Source organism: Engystomops pustulosus, chromosome 7 (assembly GCF_040894005.1).
Source record: "Engystomops pustulosus chromosome 7, aEngPut4.maternal, whole genome shotgun sequence".
NCBI classification, from domain to species: domain Eukaryota; kingdom Metazoa; phylum Chordata; class Amphibia; order Anura; family Leptodactylidae; genus Engystomops; species Engystomops pustulosus.
In genome coordinates, this window is record NC_092417.1 from 6,309,286 (window position 1) to 6,328,973 (window position 19,688).

The following is a 19,688-nucleotide window of genomic DNA, read 5'->3' on the forward strand; positions in this document are numbered from 1 at the left end:
TGAATGGCGGAATAAAGTCGAACAAAGTTGCTATTTGGTGCTCCCTGTTACTGTTTGGTGTACAGGGAGTCCATGCTCCTGCATGTGGGTTTGTAGAAAAATCTAGACCCCCCCCCCCTCCTGAGCCACAAATACCCATGAGGTACACAATGTAGACTGTCCCTTTAAGGATCCAAGGACTTCTCACTGTGGCTGCAGCTACAAAACCTCAGGAAGGAAGTGTCGCTTCCCGTATGAGACTGCGCTCATAGGGATGCGAGAGCACCCAAAATACACATATAGAGAACAACTCCCAGCATGTCGCTGCACAATAACTATACACACAGGGATTCACCCACAGCTATTTATTAGCAAGGAAAAATACAAAAGGTACATGCAGCAAGAAATGGCGTAATACTCATATAGCATCACATCACCCTCACCATACAGAGGCTGCAGGTATAGCATAACAATATACATGAAGGGGATGACCACTAGTATAAATAAAGTTTATTGAAACAAGTGCTTGTGGCGACAGAGTTTGTGCCATATCACTACATTCATAGATGCTGGACCCATAAATAGGCCATGACATACAAATATCAGAGTCGAGGCCTACAAGACAAACTGAAGCCTCATCGCTCATAGCAACAAATCACAATTTACCTCTCATTTTTCACAGGTTAGAACATGAAAGCTGAATTCTGATTGGCCACTATGGCACGAATAATAAATTCAATAAACTTTACTGACAAAAGAATATGAACAATGCCAGTAATCAGTTTGTGAGCCAGTGAATATTGATATTGAAAAAGGTTATGAGACAAAGAGGAGAGGTTCACATTGTTCGCTATATACAAAGAGGCGGAGACATCCAACATCAGCGCTCGCCCCCCGGGGGTCAGTTATTTTTGTCTTGACAATGAAGGGTCTCATAAGTCGCCTTTTCTGTGGGTCCAAGACCCTAAAATACAAGAGAAGAATCCTAAAGATGATGCATCTAATCCTATTACGTGTCATACTGTATGCCAAGCTGTGTATGATGTATCTAATCCTATTACGTGTCATACTGTATGCCAAGCTGTGCATGATGTATCTAATCCTATTACGTGTCATACATCATGCACAGCTTGGCATACAGTATCTAATCCTATTACGTGTCATACATCATGCACAGCATGGCATACAGTATCTAATCCTATTAAGTGTCATACTGTATGCCAAGCTGTGCATGATGTATCTAATCCTATTACGTGTCATACATCATGCACAGCTTGGCATACAGTATCTAATCCTATTACGTGTCATACTGTATGCCAAGCTGTGCATGATGTATCTAATCCTATTACGTGTCATACATCATGCACAGCATGGCATACAGTATCTAATCCTATTAAGTGTCATACTGTATGCCAAGCTGTGTATGATGTATCTAATCCTAATACGTGTCATACTGTATGCCAAGCTGCGTATGATGTATCTAATCCTATTACGTGTCATACTGTATGCCAAGCTGTGCATGATGTATCTAATCCTATTACGTGTCATACATCATGCACAGCATGGCATACAGTATCTAATCCTATTAAGTGTCATACTGTATGCCAAGCTGTGTATGATGTATCTAATCCTAATACGTGTCATACTGTATGCCAAGCTGTGTATGATGTATCTAATCCTATTACGTGTCATACTGTATGCCAAGCTGTGCATGATGTATCTAATCCTATTACGTGTCATACTGTATGCCAAGCTGTGCATGATGTATCTAATCCTATTACGTGTCATACTGTATGCCAAGCTGTGTATGATGTATCTAATCCTATTACGTGTCATACTGTATGCCAAGCTGTGCATGATGTATCTAATCCTAATACGTGTCATACTGTATGCCAAGCTGTGCATGATGTATCTAATCCTATTACGTGTCATACTGTATGCCAAGCTGTGCATGATGTATCTAATCCTATTACGTGTCATACTGTATGCCAAGCTGTGTATGATGTATCTAATCCTAATACGTGTCATACTGTATGCCAAGATGTGCATGATGTATCTAATCCTATTACGTGTCATACTGTATGCCAAGCTGTGCATGATGTATCTAATCCTATTACGTGTCATACTGTATGCCAAGCTGTGCATGATGTATCTAATCCTATTACGTGTCATACTGTATGCCAAGCTGTGCATGATGTATCTAATCCTATTACGTGTCATACTGTATGCCAAGCTGTGTATGATGTATCTAATCCTATTACGTGTCATACTGTATGCCAAGCTGTGCATGATGTATCTAATCCTATTACGTGTCATACTGTATGCCAAGCTGTGCATGATGTATCTAATCCTATTACGTGTCATACTGTATGCCAAGCTGTGCATGATGTATCTAATCCTATTACGTGTCATACTGTATGCCAAGCTGTGCATGATGTATCTAATCCTAATACGTGTCATACTGTATGCCAAGCTGTGCATGATGTATCTAATCCTATTACGTGTCATACTGTATGCCAAGCTGTGCATGATGTATCTAATCCTATTACGTGTCATACTGTATGCCAAGCTGTGCATGATGTATCTAATCCTATTACGTGTCATACATCATGCACAGCTTGGCATACAGTATCTAATCCTATTACGTGTCATACATCATGCACAGCATGGCATACAGTATCTAATCCTATTAAGTGTCATAATGTATGGCAAACTGTGTATGATGCATCTAATCCTATTACGTGTCATACTGTATGCCAAGCTGTGTATGATGTATCTAATCCTATTACGTGTTATACAGTCTGCTGAGCTGTGTGCGATTTATATAATCCTATCCTGTGTGATACTGTCTGCTAACCTGTGTATCTAATCCTATTACGTGTTATATTGTATGTTGAGCTAGGTGTGATTTATATAATCCTATCCTGTGTGATACTGTTTGCCAAGATGTGTATGATGTATCTAATCATATTTCTTGTTATACAGTCTTCTGAGTTGTGTGTGATATATCCAATCCTATTATGTGTTATACTGTCTGCTGAGATGTGAATGATGTATCTAAATCTATCCTGCCTGATACTGCCTGCTGACCTGTGTATCTAATCCTTTATTGTATGAAATTCTGTTGAATTGTGTATCTAATCCTATCATGTGTATCTAATCCTACCCTGTGTGATACCGCTGAGCTGTGTATCTAATCCTATCCTGTGTGATACTGCTGAGCTGTGTATCTTATCCTACCATGTGTCATACTGCCTGCTGAGCTGTGTATCTAATTTTTTTTACAGTAAGAAAGTCTATTGAGTTTTGTATCTAATTCTATCCTATGTGATACTGTCTGCTGAGCTGAGTATCTAAACCTATCATGTGTGATAGTCTTATGAACGGTGTATAATTTAGCTAATCCTCTCCTGTGTGATACCGCTGAGCTGTGTATCTAATCCTCTCCTGTGTGATACTGTCTGCTGAGCTGTGTATCTAATCTTATCCTGTGTGATACTGCTGAGCTGTGTATCTAATCCTCTCCTGTGTGATACTGCTGAGCTGTGTATCTGATCCTATCCTATGTGATACGGATTGCTGAGCTGTGTATCTAATCATATCCTGTGTGATACTGACTGCTGAGCTGTGTATCTAATCCTCTCCTGTGTGATACTGACTGCTGAACTGTGTATCTAATCCTATCCTGTGTGATACTGTCTGCTGAGCCATGTATCTAATCCTATCCTGTGTGATACTGTCTGCTGAGCCATGTATCTAATCCTATCCTGTGTGATACTGTCTGCTGAGCCATGTATCTAATCCTATCCTGTGTGATACTGTCTGCTGAGCTGTGTATCTAATCCTCTCCTGTGTGATACTACTGAGCTGTGTATCTAATCCTCTCCTGTGTGATACTACTGAGCTGTGTATCTAATCATATCCTGTGTGATACCGTCTGCTGAACTGTGTATCTAATCTCACGTGTGATACAGTCAGGCCGGGGGTGGGTACTTACGGTGTAGACTCCTTCGGCTCCCTGTAAGAGACAGATATGATGAGTCTCGGGTGACATTACTTTATACTACACAGAAAGACTGAAGACCCCAGAGCGGGGGGCACATCCTCTCTTAGCCAGTGGTCAGGTCTCTACCTATTCCCACCTGGTTGCTTGTTGTCAGCGAATTGATACATTCTTTTTCTTTTAATTTTGCTGTGCGTAAATAGTGTCTACCTCTTAGATGTCATTAGTCTCACACTGCTGTGCTCTAAGCTCTCTGCATTGAGCTGATTCATAACTCCTCCCCTCTGCTCTGAGTGACTGCTGCAGAACCCAAACATACCGGTCCCAGTGTATACTTGGAGCCAGGCTGAGGGGTGTCGTAGTGCAGAGAGCACAGAGGATAACAGTGTGCACACACACCCGTAATGTACAGTTCTGGAACATAAATCCATATTTCACAGTCCTGCTGTTACTAAGAACAGACACACAGGTCTGATTACACATCTCTCCAGGGACAAAACCTAACAATGGCTGCAGTGAGCACAGCAGTGTGAGGCCTTACCCTCAACACAATCCTGGAATATGAATGCATTTCTCACAGTCCTGCTGCTACTAACAACACACACAAACTACGCAGGCACAATGCCTAATAGCCGATGCAGACCTAAAAACAAATCTTCTCATTCACCAAAAGCAAGCAGAGATCTTAAAAACACAAGATGTCAAACAGTTTGGTAAATGTATCTGGTCCTCTCTTGTCAGAAGAGCTTGCACTCTAGCCCCTAGTGTAAGGAGCTTGTGGTGATGTGGGAGGGATACGTTAGAGACGAGCGGGGCCCAGGAAGCGGTCAGCAAGCGATGGACACGACTTTCTTTCACTATGAGGAAGCTGTGACGTCTCACGTGTGTGTGTGTGTGGGCCGAGGGCTGCGGATCTCACCGCGGGGGGAGTAGAGTGTCAGCTCTGCAGTCTCTGATTAGATGGCAGTGTGAGGGTTGTGTCCTCACACTGCTGTGCTCTGTGCCGGCTGTAGTGCTGTGCACAGCAGTGTGAGGACATGGTTATTACCTTCATTCCCATCTCGGCCTCCCCCTTCCCGATCTCGCTGTAGATCTGCTTGTCCGGACACTTGAGATGCTGCGGAGAGAAGAGAGTGAGCACCAGGACAGGGGCGCGGGGACACTAAACATGGCGGCTCCTAATAGTCACCTCGTACAGACCCGCCGCCTGAATCGCCTTCTTGGCTTTAGCCGTCTTCACCTACGAGAGAGAAGGTGGAGGATGGGGGTGATCTATAGAGACACAACACACCAGAAGATACCCCCCACCAGGGCACAATGCCCTCACCTTGAGGTGGCAGTAGAGAGCGGTGAGGACAATTCCATAGAGGAAGAGGATCCCATCCAGGACGTAGCAGATGTCCGGCTCCTGCATTCCCATGGCTCAAATATATCCGACGTTACAGGTGGTGGTCCGCACTGACCGGGACACTGGGGGATGCAGAAATTACTGACGGCTTTACCTGCAGCTGCCGGATACTGAGGAGGAGGCAGATTACTAGACTTTGTGCACCTCAAGTCTGATATCCAGGGATACATGACTGACCACTGATCTAGGGCACAGACTGGGGGGGACCCCTGAAGACACCGGGGAGGAGGCGCCTTCACTGTAGTTCCTGTTGCCCCCCATGATCCCCAGACCCCCGCAGGTGATAATAGGGGCTTGTGAGGTCCCATCTACTCTAAAGAAAACCAGATTGAACCTACGACCTCGAGGGAATATGAGATTATAGGGAGGGACAGACCTCGGGCCGACCAACAAAACGAGAGGAGAGGTCGGATGATCGTCTACATTTTGGGGCCCAGAACTAGAGTAAACGGGAGAGGGACTGCCTTAGGAACGGAGACAGAATTAGGGATCACTGGGGGGGAGGGGGGTATTTCTACTATTGAATGTGACCCCCAGGGCGGCCTGGACACTCACCCTACGGGGTTTATATCAGAGCAGAGAATTTCACCTCTGACCTGTAGAATCTCTCGCTCTTAAATTAACAAAAACAAAATAATCCCCACATTTTTTTTTAAAACACACAAACAAATTGAGGGAATATTTGGCGTTTGAGAACTGTGTATATTTCCCGGTACTCGGGGTCCGGGATACTCCACCACATAGGGGCTTCAGGTATTCGTCAGCGCGTCCCTGGGGGCCCTTCTACTACTACTCGCTGTATTTTATGGACCGGTCCATGAGAGAAGGGGATGAGGGAGACGCTCGTCCTGCCTGGAGCTGGTCCATGAGAGAAGGGGATGAGGGAGACGCTCGTCCAGCCTGGAGCCGGTCCCACGAGAGAAGGGGATGAGGGAGAGGGAGACGCTCGTCCAGCCTGGAGCCGGTCCACGAGAGAAGGGGATGAGGGAGACGCTCGTCCAGCCTGGAGCCGGTCCATGAGAGAAGGGGATGAGGGAGACGCTCGTCCAGCCTGGAGCCGGTCCCACGAGAGAAGGGGATGAGGGAGAGGGAGACGCTCGTCCAGCCTGGAGCCGGTCCACGAGAGAAGGGGATGAGGGAGACGCTCGTCCAGCCTGGAGCTGGTCCATGAGAGAAGGGGATGAGGGAGACGCTCGTCCTGCCTGGAGCTGGTCCATGAGAGAAGGGGATGAGGGAGAGGGAGACGCTCGTCCTGCCTGGAGCTGGTCCATGAGAGAAGGGGATGAGGGAGAGGGAGACGCTCATCCAGCCTGGAGCCGGTCCCACGAGAGAAGGGGATGAGGGAGAGGGAGACGCTCGTCCAGCCTGGAGCCGGTCCACGAGAGAAGGGGATGAGGGAGACGCTCGTCCAGCCTGGAGCTGGTCCATGAGAGAAGGGGATGAGGGAGACGCTCGTCCTGCCTGGAGCTGGTCCATGAGAGAAGGGGATGAGGGAGAGGGAGACGCTCGTCCAGCCTGGAGCCGGTCCACGAGAGAAGGGGATGAGGGAGACGCTCGTCCAGCCTGGAGCTGGTCCATGAGAGAAGGGGATGAGGGAGACGCTCGTCCTGCCTGGAGCCGGTCCACAAGAGAAGGGGATGAGGGAGACGCTCGTCCAGCCTGGAGCTGGTCCATGAGAGAAGGGGATGAGGGAGACGCTCGTCCTGCCAGGAGAATCTCTTAATATTCAAGGTCTCCAGATTCATCTCTCGTATCAGGGTCCGGACACAGGACGACGTCTGAGGCATAAAACTCGCCTCACTATGGGGGGGATAAATGGGGTTTCTTAGAGGCCGCCCCCCTGATATATAGTTTCCATGGCCGCCATATAGAGCTGCGGGACCGCAACCGACAAGGGGAGGGGGGAAGGAGCGGAACACATGGATGAAGACCCCAGAGAAATCACCCCCAAACCTGAACTCACAGCAGATGTCTGGACCCCAGGGGTGACGAGGGGCCATAAAAAAAAAATCTAAGAAAAACTAAAAATTTACTAACAAAATAATTTATAGATACAAGAAATAAACCTAAATATAAAAGTCCACCCCATCGGATCCATGATCAGTGTAACTCTATGGGAGCCCCGGCCATTACCTGGAGGTGTCAGCGCCGTCTGTATTCTGGTCAGACTCTGCAGAGCGGATCTCTCCACCACTGTCCAGACCCACATAGGAAGCACCGCCCCTCCCCCGCCCCCCGCCTGCTGATAACAGGGTTATTTTCTCTCTCGCTTCTGGGTTTTGCAATATAAACTGGAAGTTCCCCATTTTGCTCGGAGAACATTTACAGGATTGTCCGCCACCCTGCGCATGAATTTTACTTGATTCCTCCAGCAGCTGAAGCCCCACCCACCTACACCACATTGTATCAGCGACTCTGTAGGCGCCAATACGGTACATGATGTGGGCGGTTACACGGACACATGGGCGGCGCAGAACGTGATGACCACTCAGACGTTGTCCAATAAGAAACCAGAGACTTTATTTTCAGATTTTTACAAGCACAACGTTAAATAACCCGAGATGTCAGGACGGGGCGGAGCATCAGTACTGGGGGGCGTGACCACAGCATCGCTAAATCTACAAACGGCACAATTATCGGTCGACTTCTCCAAAGACGATGTCCTGAGTTCCTGTGAGAGGGAAAAGCTGGGTTAGTATACGGCAAAAAACACGCGACCCGTAATGTAAGCCCCGCCCCCAACACTCACCGATGATGGCGACCACGTCAGCGAGCATGTGACCTTGTGACATCATGTCCAGGCCGGCCTGGAGGAGGAGGGAGAGATGATATATACAAGATGGCCGCCAGTACACGGGGCACGGGGGAGGGGCGACACTTACCAGGTGAGCGAATCCGGGGGCCTTGATCTTGCAGCGGTACGGGCGGCTGGAGCCATCGGACACCAGGTAGACCCCAAACTCACCCTAGAAGGAGGAAGCCAAAGGATCACAGCCGGCCGAAGACAGGGTCAGCCACAGGGGACAACCCCAAGTATCTGCTCCTCCCCCCACATACCTTGGGAGCCTCGATGGCCGTGTAGGTGGCTCCGGGGGGCACTTGGTAGCCCTCTGTATACAGCTTGAAGTGATGGATCAATGATTCCATGGAGCGCTGGAAAGCAAGGGTTAATAGTTTGTCACTAGGACACACTGCCCCTTTGAGGGGAGCTCCATCATACACACATCACACAGACCTCAGAGGAGAGCTCCACATCCGTCACATCATACACACTACATCACACAGACCTCGGAGGAGAGCTCCACATCCGTCACATCATACACACTACATCACACAGACCTCGGAGGAGAGCTCCACATCCGTCACATCATACACACTACATCACACAGACCTCAGAGGAGAGCTCCACATCCGTCACATCATACACCCTACATCACACAGACCTCAGAGGAGAGCTCCACATCCGTCACATCATACACCCTACATCACACAGACCTCGGAGGAGAGCTTCACATCAGTCACATCATACACACTACATCACACAGACCTCGGAGGAGAGCTCCACATCCGTCACATCATACACCCTACATCACACAGACCTCGGAGGAGAGCTCCACATCCGTCACATCATACACACTACATCACACAGACCTTCGAGGGGAGCTCCATGTCCGTTATATAAGCCCCTCCTCCACCAGTAGCCCCGCCCTCATACCTTCATCTCAGACCTCTTGGGGGGAGAGATCTTGGCGTCGTCCACCTTGATCTCGCCCTCGGGCATCTTGTTCAGACTCTGCAGGATGATCCTCAGGGACTGGCGCATCTCCTCCACACGACACAGGTACCTGGGGGCGGAGCCATGGGGGTCAGGAAAGGTACAGGGGGTGGGGCAATGTATACATAACTCCGCCCACTCACCTGTCATAACAGTCTCCATTAGAACCGATGGGAACATCGAACTCCACCTGGTCGTAGACGTCGTAGGGCTGAGACTTGCGGATGTCCCACTGGATCCCTGAGCCCCGGAGCATCACCCCGCTGTGAGGAGACAGGACACGGGGTCACAGGATCCCCCACACCAGAGGTCAAAGACTTCATAATATGGAAGTCAGGTCAGCCATCTCTGTACTCTGATGTACAGTACTATAGTATATCTCAGTCCTCACACTGCTGTGCTCTGAGCTCTCTGCACTGAACTGCACTACAGCACTCCCTCAGAGCAGAGAAGGTGCTGTGGAGTAACGCAATGCAGAGATCTAGCAGCACAGCAGTGTGAGGAAAGGAGAAGCTCTGCATGCAGAGTAATGTCAGCACAAGGCAGGACCCTACCTGAAGCCGTAATTCAAGGCGTCCTCAGCGGAGACCACCCCGATCCCCACCGTCCGGTTCTTCCAGATCCGGTTATTTGTCAGCATCTACAAGAGAGATTATATAATACAGCGCCCCCTGGTGGTGGGTACAGGAGATGCCCTGCTATGTACAGGATATAATACAGCGCCCCCCGGTGGTGGGTACAGGAGATCCCCTGCTATGTACAGGATATAATACAGCGCCCCCCGGTGGTGGGTACAGGAGATCCCCCGCTATGTACAGGATATAATACAGCGCCCCCTGGTGGTGGGTACAGGAGATCCCCCGCTATGTACAGGATATAATACAGCGCCCCCCGGTGGTGGGTACAGGAGATCCCCCGCCATGTACAGGATATAATACAGCGCCCCCCGGTGGTGGGTACAGGAGATCCCCCGCTATGTACAGGATATAATACAGCGCCCCCCGGTGGTGGGTACAGGAGATCCCCCGCTATGTACAGGATATAATACAGCGCCCCCCTGGTGGTGGGTACAGGAGATCCCCCGCTATGTACAGGATATAATACAGCGCCCCCTGGTGGTGGGTACAGGAGATCCCCCGCTATGTACAGGATATAATACAGCGCCCCCCGGTGGTGGGCACAGGAGATCCCCCGCTATGTACAGGATATAATACAGCGCCCCCCGGTGGTGGGCACAGGAGACCCCCCGCTATGTACAGGATATAATACAGCGCCCCCCGGTGGTGGGCACAGGAGACCCCCCGCTATGTACAGGATATAATACAGCGCCCCCCGGTGGTGGGTACAGGAGACCCCCCGCTATGTACAGGATATAATACAGCGCCCCCCGGTGGTGGATACAGGAGATCCCCCGCTATGTACAGGATATAATACAGCGCCCCCTGGTGGTGGGTACAGGAGATCCCCCGCTATGTACAGGATATAATACAGCGCCCCCTGGTGGTGGGCACAGGAGACCCCCCGCTATGTACAGGATATAATACAGCGCCCCCCGGTGGTGGGCACAGGAGACCCCCCGCTATGTACAGGATATAATACAGCGCCCCCCGGTGGTGGGTACAGGAGATCCCCCGCTATGTACAGGATATAATACAGCGCCCCCCGGTGGTGGATACAGGAGATCCCCCGCTATGTACAGGATATAATACAGCGCCCCCTGGTGGTGGGTACAGGAGATCCCCCGCTATGTACAGGATATAATACAGCGCCCCCTGGTGGTGGGTACAGGAGATCCCCCGCTATGTACAGGATATAATACAGCGCCCCCCTGGTGGTGGGTACAGGAGATCCCCCGCTATGTACAGGATATAATACAGCGCCCCCTGGTGGTGGGTACAGGAGATCCCCCGCTATGTACAGGATATAATACAGCGCCCCCCGGTGGTGGGCACAGGAGACCCCCCGCTATGTACAGGATATAATACAGCGCCCCCCGGTGGTGGGCACAGGAGACCCCCCGCTATGTACAGGATATAATACAGCGCCCCCCGGTGGTGGGTACAGGAGATCCCCCGCTATGTACAGGATATAATACAGCGCCCCCCGGTGGTGGATACAGGAGATCCCCCGCTATGTACAGGATATAATACAGCGCCCCCTGGTGGTGGGTACAGGAGATCCCCCGCTATGTACAGGATATAATACAGCGCCCCCTGGTGGTGGGTACAGGAGATCCCCCGCTATGTACAGGATATAATACAGCGCCCCCCTGGTGGTGGGTACAGGAGATCCCCCGCTATGTACAGGATATAATACAGCGCCCCCCGGTGGTGGGTACAGGAGATCCCCCGCTATGTACAGGATATAATACAGCGCCCCCCGGTGGTGGGTACAGGAGATCCCCCGCTATGTACAGGATATAATACAGCGCCCCCCGGTGGTGGGTACAGGAGATCCCCCGCTATGTACAGGATATAATACAGCGCCCCCCGGTGGTGGGTACAGGAGATCCCCCGCTATGTACAGGATATAATACAGCGCCCCCCTGGTGGTGGGTACAGGAGATCCCCCGCTATGTACAGGATATAATACAGCGCCCCCCTGGTGGTGGGTACAGGAGATCCCCCGCTATGTACAGGATATAATACAGCGCCCCCTGGTGGAGGATACAGGAGATACCCTGCTATGTACAGGATATAATACAGCGCCCCCTGGTGGTGGATACAGGAGATCCCCCGCTATGTACAGGATATAATACAGCGCCCCCTGGTGGAGGATACAGGAGATACCCTGCTATGTACAGGATATTACACAGCGCCCCCTGGTGGAGTGAGCCCCATGCCCCTCCCCGCCGTTACCCGCTCACCTCCTCCAGTTCGTCCAATCGCAGCGAGAAGTTCTTTATGAACTCGTAGATGTCGTCCATCAATCCGAGCGGCATGTCCTAGGGGGTAGAGGGGATAGTCAGCAGAGGGGCCCCAATAATATACAGGGGGTAGAGGAATATACCACACCTGGTGCACCCCACCGGGGCGGACGTAGGCTGCGTGCATCCGAGCACCCGACACCCGCTCATAGAACTCAAACATCTGCAAGACAAGACAGAGGGATCACATTCACTGACAGCAAGCAGAGGTCATGGAGGCTTCCTCACACTGCTGTGCTCCTTGTCCGAGCTCCACACCCCCTGTAGCTGTAGGGGAGCACCTGTGGTGGAAGGGGTTGCAGAGAGCACAGCAGTGTGAGGTATAACACATCTCTTGAGGACAATACATAACACTGGCTGCAGAGAGCACAGAGCACAGCAGTGTGAGGTCTGATTACACATCTCTCCAGGGACAATACATAACACTGGCAGCACAGAGCACAGCAGTGTGAGGTCTGATTACACATCTCTCCAGGGACAATACATAACACTGTCTGCAGAGAGCACAGAGCACAGCAGTGTGAGGTCTGATTACACATCTCTCCAGGAACAATACATAACACTGGCTGCAGAGAGCACAGGGCACAGCAGTGTGAGGTCTGATTACACATCTCTCCAGGGACAATACATAACACTGGCTGCAGGGAGCACAGAGCACAGCAGTGTGAGGTCTGATTACACATCTCTCCAGGGACAATACATAACACTGGCTGCAGAGAGCACAGAGCACAGCAGTGTGAGGTCTGATTACACATCTCTCCAAGGACAATACATAACACTGGCTGCAGAGAGCACAGAGCACAGCAGTGTGAGGTCTGATTACACATCTCTCCAGGGACAATACATAACACTGGCAGCACAGAGCACAGCAGTGTGAGGTCTGATTACACATCTCTCCAGGGACAATACATAACACTGTCTGCAGAGAGCACAGAGCACAGCAGTGTGAGGTCTGATTACACATCTCTCCAGGAACAATACATAACACTGGCTGCAGAGAGCACAGAGCACAGCAGTGTAAGGTATGATTACACATCTCTTCAGGGACAATACATAACACTGGCTGCAGAGAGCACAGAGCACAGCAGTGTGAGGTCTGATTACACATCTCTCCAGGGACAATACATAGCACTGGCTGCAGGGAGCACAGAGCACAGCAGTGTGAGGGCTGATTACACATCTCTCCAGGAACAATACATAACACTGGCTGCAGAGAGCACAGAGCACAGCAGTGTGAGGTCTGATTACACATCTCTCCAGGGACAATACATAGCACTGGCTGCAGGGAGCACAGAGCACAGCAGTGTGAGGGCTGATTACACATCTCTCCAGGAACAATACATAACACTGGCTGCAGAGAGCACAGAGCACAGCAGTGTGAGGTCTGATTACACATCTCTCCAGGGACAATACATAGCACTGGCTGCAGGGAGCACAGAGCACAGCAGTGTGAGGGCTGATTACACATCTCTCCAGGAACAATACATAACACTGGCTGCGGTCTATACTGCTGACAGTTTCCTTTAAAGGGATTTTCCAAATTAGAAATACATTTGGCTTTCATCTAGAACCATTGCCAGCCCTACAGGTAATGTGTAGTATTACAGCTCAGAAGTGAATATGGCTGAGCTGCATTACCGGACACATCCTGCAGACTGATGGGGGCGCTGCTGTGTGACTGGTTTCTCACCTTCTCTCTCTCCTCAAAGAGCCAGAAGAATGGGGTCATGGCCCCGATGTCCAGGGCGTGGCAGGCGACCGCCATGATGTGGTTCATCACTCGTGTTATCTCAGCAAACAGCACTGGAGACAAGGGCAGAGTTAAAGGGGCGGTGTCACTACAAGGGGGGTCTACAGCAGGCGAGCACTTACAGCGGGGACAATGTCACTACAAGGGGGGTCAGTAGCGGGCGAGCACTTACCTCTGATCCACTGGGCGCGCAGCGGGGGGGCGATGTCACTATAAGGGGGGGTCAGTAGCGGGCGAGCACTTACCTCTGATCCACTGGGCGCGCAGTAGGAGGTGGTGTCACTACAAGGGGGGTCAGCAGCGGGCGAGCACTTAACTCTGATCCACTGGGCGCGCAGCGGGGGGCGGTGTCACTATAAGGGGGGTCTACAGCGGGCGAGCACTTACAGCGGGGGTGATGTCACTACAAGGGGGTCAGCAGCGGGCGAGCACTTACCTCTGATCCACTGGGCGCGCAGCGGGGGGCGGATGTTGAGGAGCTTCTCCACGGCCAGCGAGTAGCACTGCTCATTACACATCATGGACACGTAGTCCAGCCGGTCAAAGTACGGCAGAGCCTGCGGGAGAGGACGCTGGTCACATGACCCCGACCATGACCCCTGACCCCGCCAGTCACCCACATACCTGGAGGTAGGTCTTGTACTCTATCAGCTTCTCAGTCCCGCGGTGCAGGAGGCCCACATGGGGGTCGCACTTCTTCACAGACTCCCCGCTGAGCTCCATGACCAGGCGCAGCACCCCATGAGCCGCAGGGTGCTGGGGGCCAAAGTTTATGGTGAGGTTAGAGACGCTTCTGTGTGCAGGGGGGTCCTTGTCTGTACAGAAAGGAGGCAGGTCAGAGGGGGACATCTGCTGGAGGGAGGAGGTACTGCATATACACCACAGCAGTAGCAGAAGTAGTAGGTGCAGGGACATCTGCTGGAGGGGGGAGGTACTGCACATACACCACAGCAGTAGTAGTAGTAGTAGCAGTAGTAGCAGGGGCATCTGCTGGAGGGGGGAGGTACTGCACATACATTACAGTCTATCACTAGACCGGATACAATTGTAACAAACCCTCACCTAAGTATCGTTTGTAACCCAATGATGGTTTGTCACAATGTATCAGTCTGGAGTCATCAAGGACTTGGAGTACTGGATACAACTGTAACAAACCCTCAGCTGTATGGGCAGTCATTGCAGGATTACTGACCGTGCCAGGGGGCGGGCACCCATTTGGCGGTGGTGGCGTTGGGGTACATGACCGCGCCGCTGTACTGCTCCATGAACTCCATGTCCGGCTGCCATTGCTTCTCCCTAAAATTGAAACATTTTAAAATTAGTGAACCTAAAACAGCAAAAATACTTCTCACTACTGTATGAGGTTAATACCAGCGCCACCCAGCTTCCCAAGACTCCAGACCGGCGTATAGCGAAATAAACTCCCTGCTCCTATATCACTGCATTACAAGGCACCATTACTATACAGGATGGTGGAAAAGCTGGGTGACCACCCCTTGGGTAGACAAATTGGTAGTCACCCAGCTTTTCAGGACTGCAAACTGCCTACATATACTGTAACACAACAATATCACTGGATAAGAAGTCAGAATTACTAGTCAGGAGGATGGAAAAGCTGGGTGTCACCAGGTATAATCCTGGTCATATATACGACTACACCCAACTTTCCATTGCTCCAGCATTTCTGCCTTCAAGTATCACAAGAAACACCTTGCTCCGATATCACTGGATAGCCAGGTATTATTACTATGCAGGGTGAGGGAAAAGCTAGGTAACTAGTCATGAGATGGGCCAAATCAGTCACCCAGCTTTCCAAGGCACCAGAATTCCTGCCACGCTTATGTTATAACAATATACACTGCTGCCTGCAACATCCTTCAGCAGGACCCGTAGTGTCCCGGTAGTGGGTCAGTAATGGTGTGGGGGCCGCACAGCCCTCCATGTGCTCACCAGAGGGGCCCGACTGTCATTAGGTACCGAGAGGAGATCCTTGGACCCTTGTGACAGCATATGCTGGTGCGCTTGGCCCTGGGTTCCTCCTAATGTAGGACAATACTAGACCTCATGTGCCTGGACTGTCAGCAGCTCCTGCAAGATGAAGGCAGCGAAGCTATGGACAGACCCGCTTGTTCCTCAGACCCGAATCCAGTGGAACACATCTCGGACATCATGTATCGCTCCGTCCACATTGTATCACAGACTGTCCAGGAAATGGCGGATGCTTTAGTCCAGGTCTGAGAGGAGATCCCACAGGAGAACATCCGCAACCTCATCAGGAGCTGCCGAGGTGTTGTAGGGAGGTCATACAGGCACGTGGAGGCCACACACAATACTGAGCCTCATCAGGAGTATGCCGAGGCATTGTAGGGAGGTCATACAGGCACGTGGAGGCCACACACAATACTGAGCATCATCAGGAGCATGCCGAGGTGTTGTAGGGAGGTCATACAGGCACGTGGAGGTCACACACAATACTGAGCCTCATCAGGAGCATGCCGAGGTGTTGTATGGAGGTCATACAGGCACGTGGAGTCCACACACACAATACTGAGCCTCATCAGGAGCTGCCGAGGTGTTGTAGGGAGGTCATACAGGCATGTGGAGGCTACACACAATACTGAGCCTCATCAGGAGCATGCCGAGGTGTTGTAGGGAGGTCATACAGGAAGGTGGAGGACACACACAATACTGAGCCTCATCAGGAGCTGCCCAGGTGTTGTAGGGAGGTCATACAGGCACGTGGAGGCTACACACAATACTGAGCCTCATCAGGAGCATGCCGAGGTGTTGTAGGGAGGTCACACAGGCATGTGGAGGCCACACACAATACTGAGCCTCATCAGGAGAATGCCGAGGCATTGTAGGGAGGTCATACAGGCACGTAGAGACCACACACACTACTGAGCCTCATCAGGAGAATGCCCAGGTGTTGTAGTGAGGTCATACAGGCATGTGGAGGCCACACACAATACTGAGCCTCATCAGGAGCATGCCGAGGTGTTGTAGGGAGGTCATACAGGAAGGTGGAGGCCACACACAATACTGAGCCTCATCAGGAGCATGCCGAGGTGTTGTAGGGAGGTCATACAGGCATGTGGAGGCCACACACAATACTGAGCCTCATCAGGAGCATGCCGAGGTGTTGTAGGGAGGTCATACAGGAAGGTGGAGGCCACACACAACACTGAGCCTCATCAGGAGCATGCCGAGGTGTTGTAGGGAGGTCATACAGGAAGGTGGAGGCCACACACAATACTGAGCCTCATCAGGAGCATGCCGAGGTGTTGTAGGGAGGTCATACAGGAAGGTGGAGGCCACACACAATACTGAGCCTCATTTTGTCTTGTTTTACGGAGATTGCATCAGGCCTCTATTGGTTAAAAAATTTGATTTCCATTGATGATTTTTTGGGGATTTTGTTGTCAGCTCATTCACCTTTTACAGAACAAAGTCTTCACTGAGAATATTTCACTCATTCAGATCTAGGCTGTGTTATTTGAGTGCCCCCTTTCCTTTTTTGAGCAGTGTATACTTATACCACTGTAAGACTTGGGAAACGCCTAGCATTCTGGGCTGTAGGAAAGCTGGGTGATAGAGGTTACAGTCATACAACTTCATCTCAGCTGAAACAGTTTATTACACTCTGGGAAATTTGGGTGCTAGCCCCTGTATTACAGATGACCCAGCTCTCCCTGGCTCCTGCACCCCTGTATTAGAGATGACCCAGCTCTCCCTGGCACCAGCACCCCTGTATTAGAGATGACCCAGCTCTCCCTGGCACCAGCACCCCTGTATTAGAGATGACCCAGCTCTCCCTGGCTCCAGCACCCCTGTATTAGAGATGACCCAGCTCTCCCTGGCTCCAGCACCCCTGTATTAGAGATGACCCAGCTCTCCCTGGCTCCAGCACCCCTGTATTAGAGATGACCCAGCTCTCCCTGGCTCCTGCACCCCTGTATTAGAGATGACCCAGCTCTCCCTGGCTCCTGCACCCCTGTATTAGAGATGACCCAGCTCTCCCTGGCTCCTGCACCCCTGTATTAGAGATGACCCAGCTCTCCCTGGCTCCTGCACCCCTGTATTAGAGATGACCCAGCTCCCCCGGTCTCCTCACCTCTGTAATAGACATGACCCAGCTCTCCCGGGATCCTGCACCCCTGTAATAGACATGACCCAGCTCTCCCGGGATCCTACAACCCTGTAATAGACATGACCCAGCTCTTCCGGGATCCTGCACCCCTGTAATAGACATGACCCAGCTCTCCCGGGATCCTGCACCCCTGTAATAGACATGACCCAGCTCTCCCTGGCTCCTGCATCCCTGTAATAGACATGACCCAGCTCTCCCGGGATCCTGCACCCCTGTAATAGACATGACCCAGCTCTACCGGGATCCTGCACCCCTGTAATAGACATTACCCAGCTCTCCCGGGATCCTGCACGGTCCAACACAACCTGTAGAGATGACCCAGCTTTTCCTAAGCGCTGATATCCTAATCCATCCGACCAATCACTGCACGGATCTGTGGGGGAGCTGGTGCCCTGTCCCGGGGTTCTCTCTCCCCACGTCCTGTCAGTGTCACCTCCCCCGGTGACCTCAGGGTCAGGATTCAGCAATGAACCTGTGACCCCGTCCTCCTGGTGACCCCCAGCCCTCCCCCTGCATTACCTGACCGGTTGGGCCACCCTCAGCCAGTGCCCGGCAAACGCCCCTGAAGGTGCCCGCAGCCTCCCGAGAGCCCTGAGCGCCGCCATCTTCCCAGACAGCCCGCGCGCACTGACAGCCGGGAACTTCCGGTGTACGGCTCCGGCTTCACTACCCCCAGCAATGACGTGTGCGCCGCCATATTGGTTCAGGACCACAGCGCCATCCGCCAGACTTCCGGCGGAGCAGAGACATTGCTGGACATGTTACATAAGGGCAAAAGTGCCAGGACTTGTCATGTCAGGCGCAGCGTCATTCTATTTAGTTGTTGCCAAAAATACAGTGTAGTGTAAGCAATGTCTGCAGGTGTCCAGCGAGAGCACAGCCCCTCCTACTTAATCACTGAGTCATCCAGCCACAGGGAGAGGGAATACATATCACCTGCACTACTAATGACCAGCTCACATAGGATCAGCAGCGCTCACCCCAATCAGCTGTTATACACTAATACAATATAATACAGCAGATCACAGCACAGTGTAGGGGAAGATCATCCACAGCAGATGACAGCACAACGGTGAGAGATGATCCCAGCACAGTGTAGGGGGAAGATCATCTACAGCAGATGACAGCACAACGGTGAGAGATGATCCCAGCACAGTGTAGGGGGAAGATCATCTACAGCAGATGACAGCACAACGGTGAGAGATGATCCCAGCACAGTGTAGGGGGAAGATCATCTACAGCAGATGACAGCACAACAGTGAGAGATGATCCCAGCACAGTGTAGGGGGAGATCATCCACAGCAGATGACAGCACAACGGTGAGAGATGATCCCAGCACAGTGTAGGGGGAAGATCATCTACAGCAGATGACAGCACAGTGTAGGGGGAAGATCATCTACAGCAGATGACAGCACAACGGTGAGAGATGATCCCAGCACAGTGTAGGGGGAAGATCATCCACAGCAGATGACAGCACAACGGTGAGAGATGATCCCAGCACAGTGTAGGGGGAAGATCATCTACAGCAGATGACAGCACAACGGTGAGAGATGATCCCAGCACAGTGTAGGGGGAAGATCATCTACAGCAGATGACAGCACAGTGTAGGGGGAAGATCATCCACAGCAGATGACAGCACAACGGTGAGAGATGATCCCAGCACAGTGTAGGGGGAAGATCATCTACAGCAGATGACA

At 51.4% G+C, this 19,688-nt stretch overlaps 2 protein-coding genes across 3 annotated transcripts; both read right to left on the reverse strand.

Annotated features, from left to right (window-relative positions):
• Positions 1 to 329: 329 nt before the first annotated feature.
• Positions 330 to 7,625, reverse strand: FCER1G (Fc epsilon receptor Ig). Of its 2 annotated transcripts, none has more exons than XM_072114557.1 (6): positions 7,524 to 7,625; positions 5,310 to 5,452; positions 5,172 to 5,222; positions 5,031 to 5,099; positions 3,977 to 3,997; positions 330 to 943 (listed from the first exon to the last, which is right to left on the reverse strand). In XM_072114557.1, exons 2-6 carry the CDS (start codon positions 5,400 to 5,402, stop codon positions 881 to 883), a joined length of 297 nt encoding a protein of 98 aa, XP_071970658.1. In that variant the 5' UTR covers positions 5,403 to 5,452; positions 7,524 to 7,625; the 3' UTR covers positions 330 to 880. The 2 variants fall into 2 exon arrangements, with proteins under 2 accessions (XP_071970658.1, XP_071970657.1); XM_072114556.1 differs by having other exon boundaries at positions 5,310 to 5,500; positions 7,524 to 7,620.
• Positions 7,626 to 7,885: 260 nt separating this feature from the next.
• NDUFS2 (NADH:ubiquinone oxidoreductase core subunit S2) lies at positions 7,886 to 18,664 on the reverse strand. The gene is made up of 14 exons (XM_072114539.1): positions 18,511 to 18,664; positions 15,034 to 15,137; positions 14,466 to 14,656; positions 14,278 to 14,398; positions 13,782 to 13,894; positions 12,180 to 12,254; positions 12,032 to 12,109; positions 9,720 to 9,805; positions 9,309 to 9,428; positions 9,106 to 9,235; positions 8,448 to 8,543; positions 8,273 to 8,356; positions 8,140 to 8,197; positions 7,886 to 8,061 (listed from the first exon to the last, which is right to left on the reverse strand). Exons 1-14 carry the CDS (start codon positions 18,594 to 18,596, stop codon positions 8,024 to 8,026), a joined length of 1,380 nt encoding a protein of 459 aa, XP_071970640.1. The 5' UTR covers positions 18,597 to 18,664; the 3' UTR covers positions 7,886 to 8,023.
• Between the last annotated feature and the right edge of the window lie 1,024 nt (positions 18,665 to 19,688).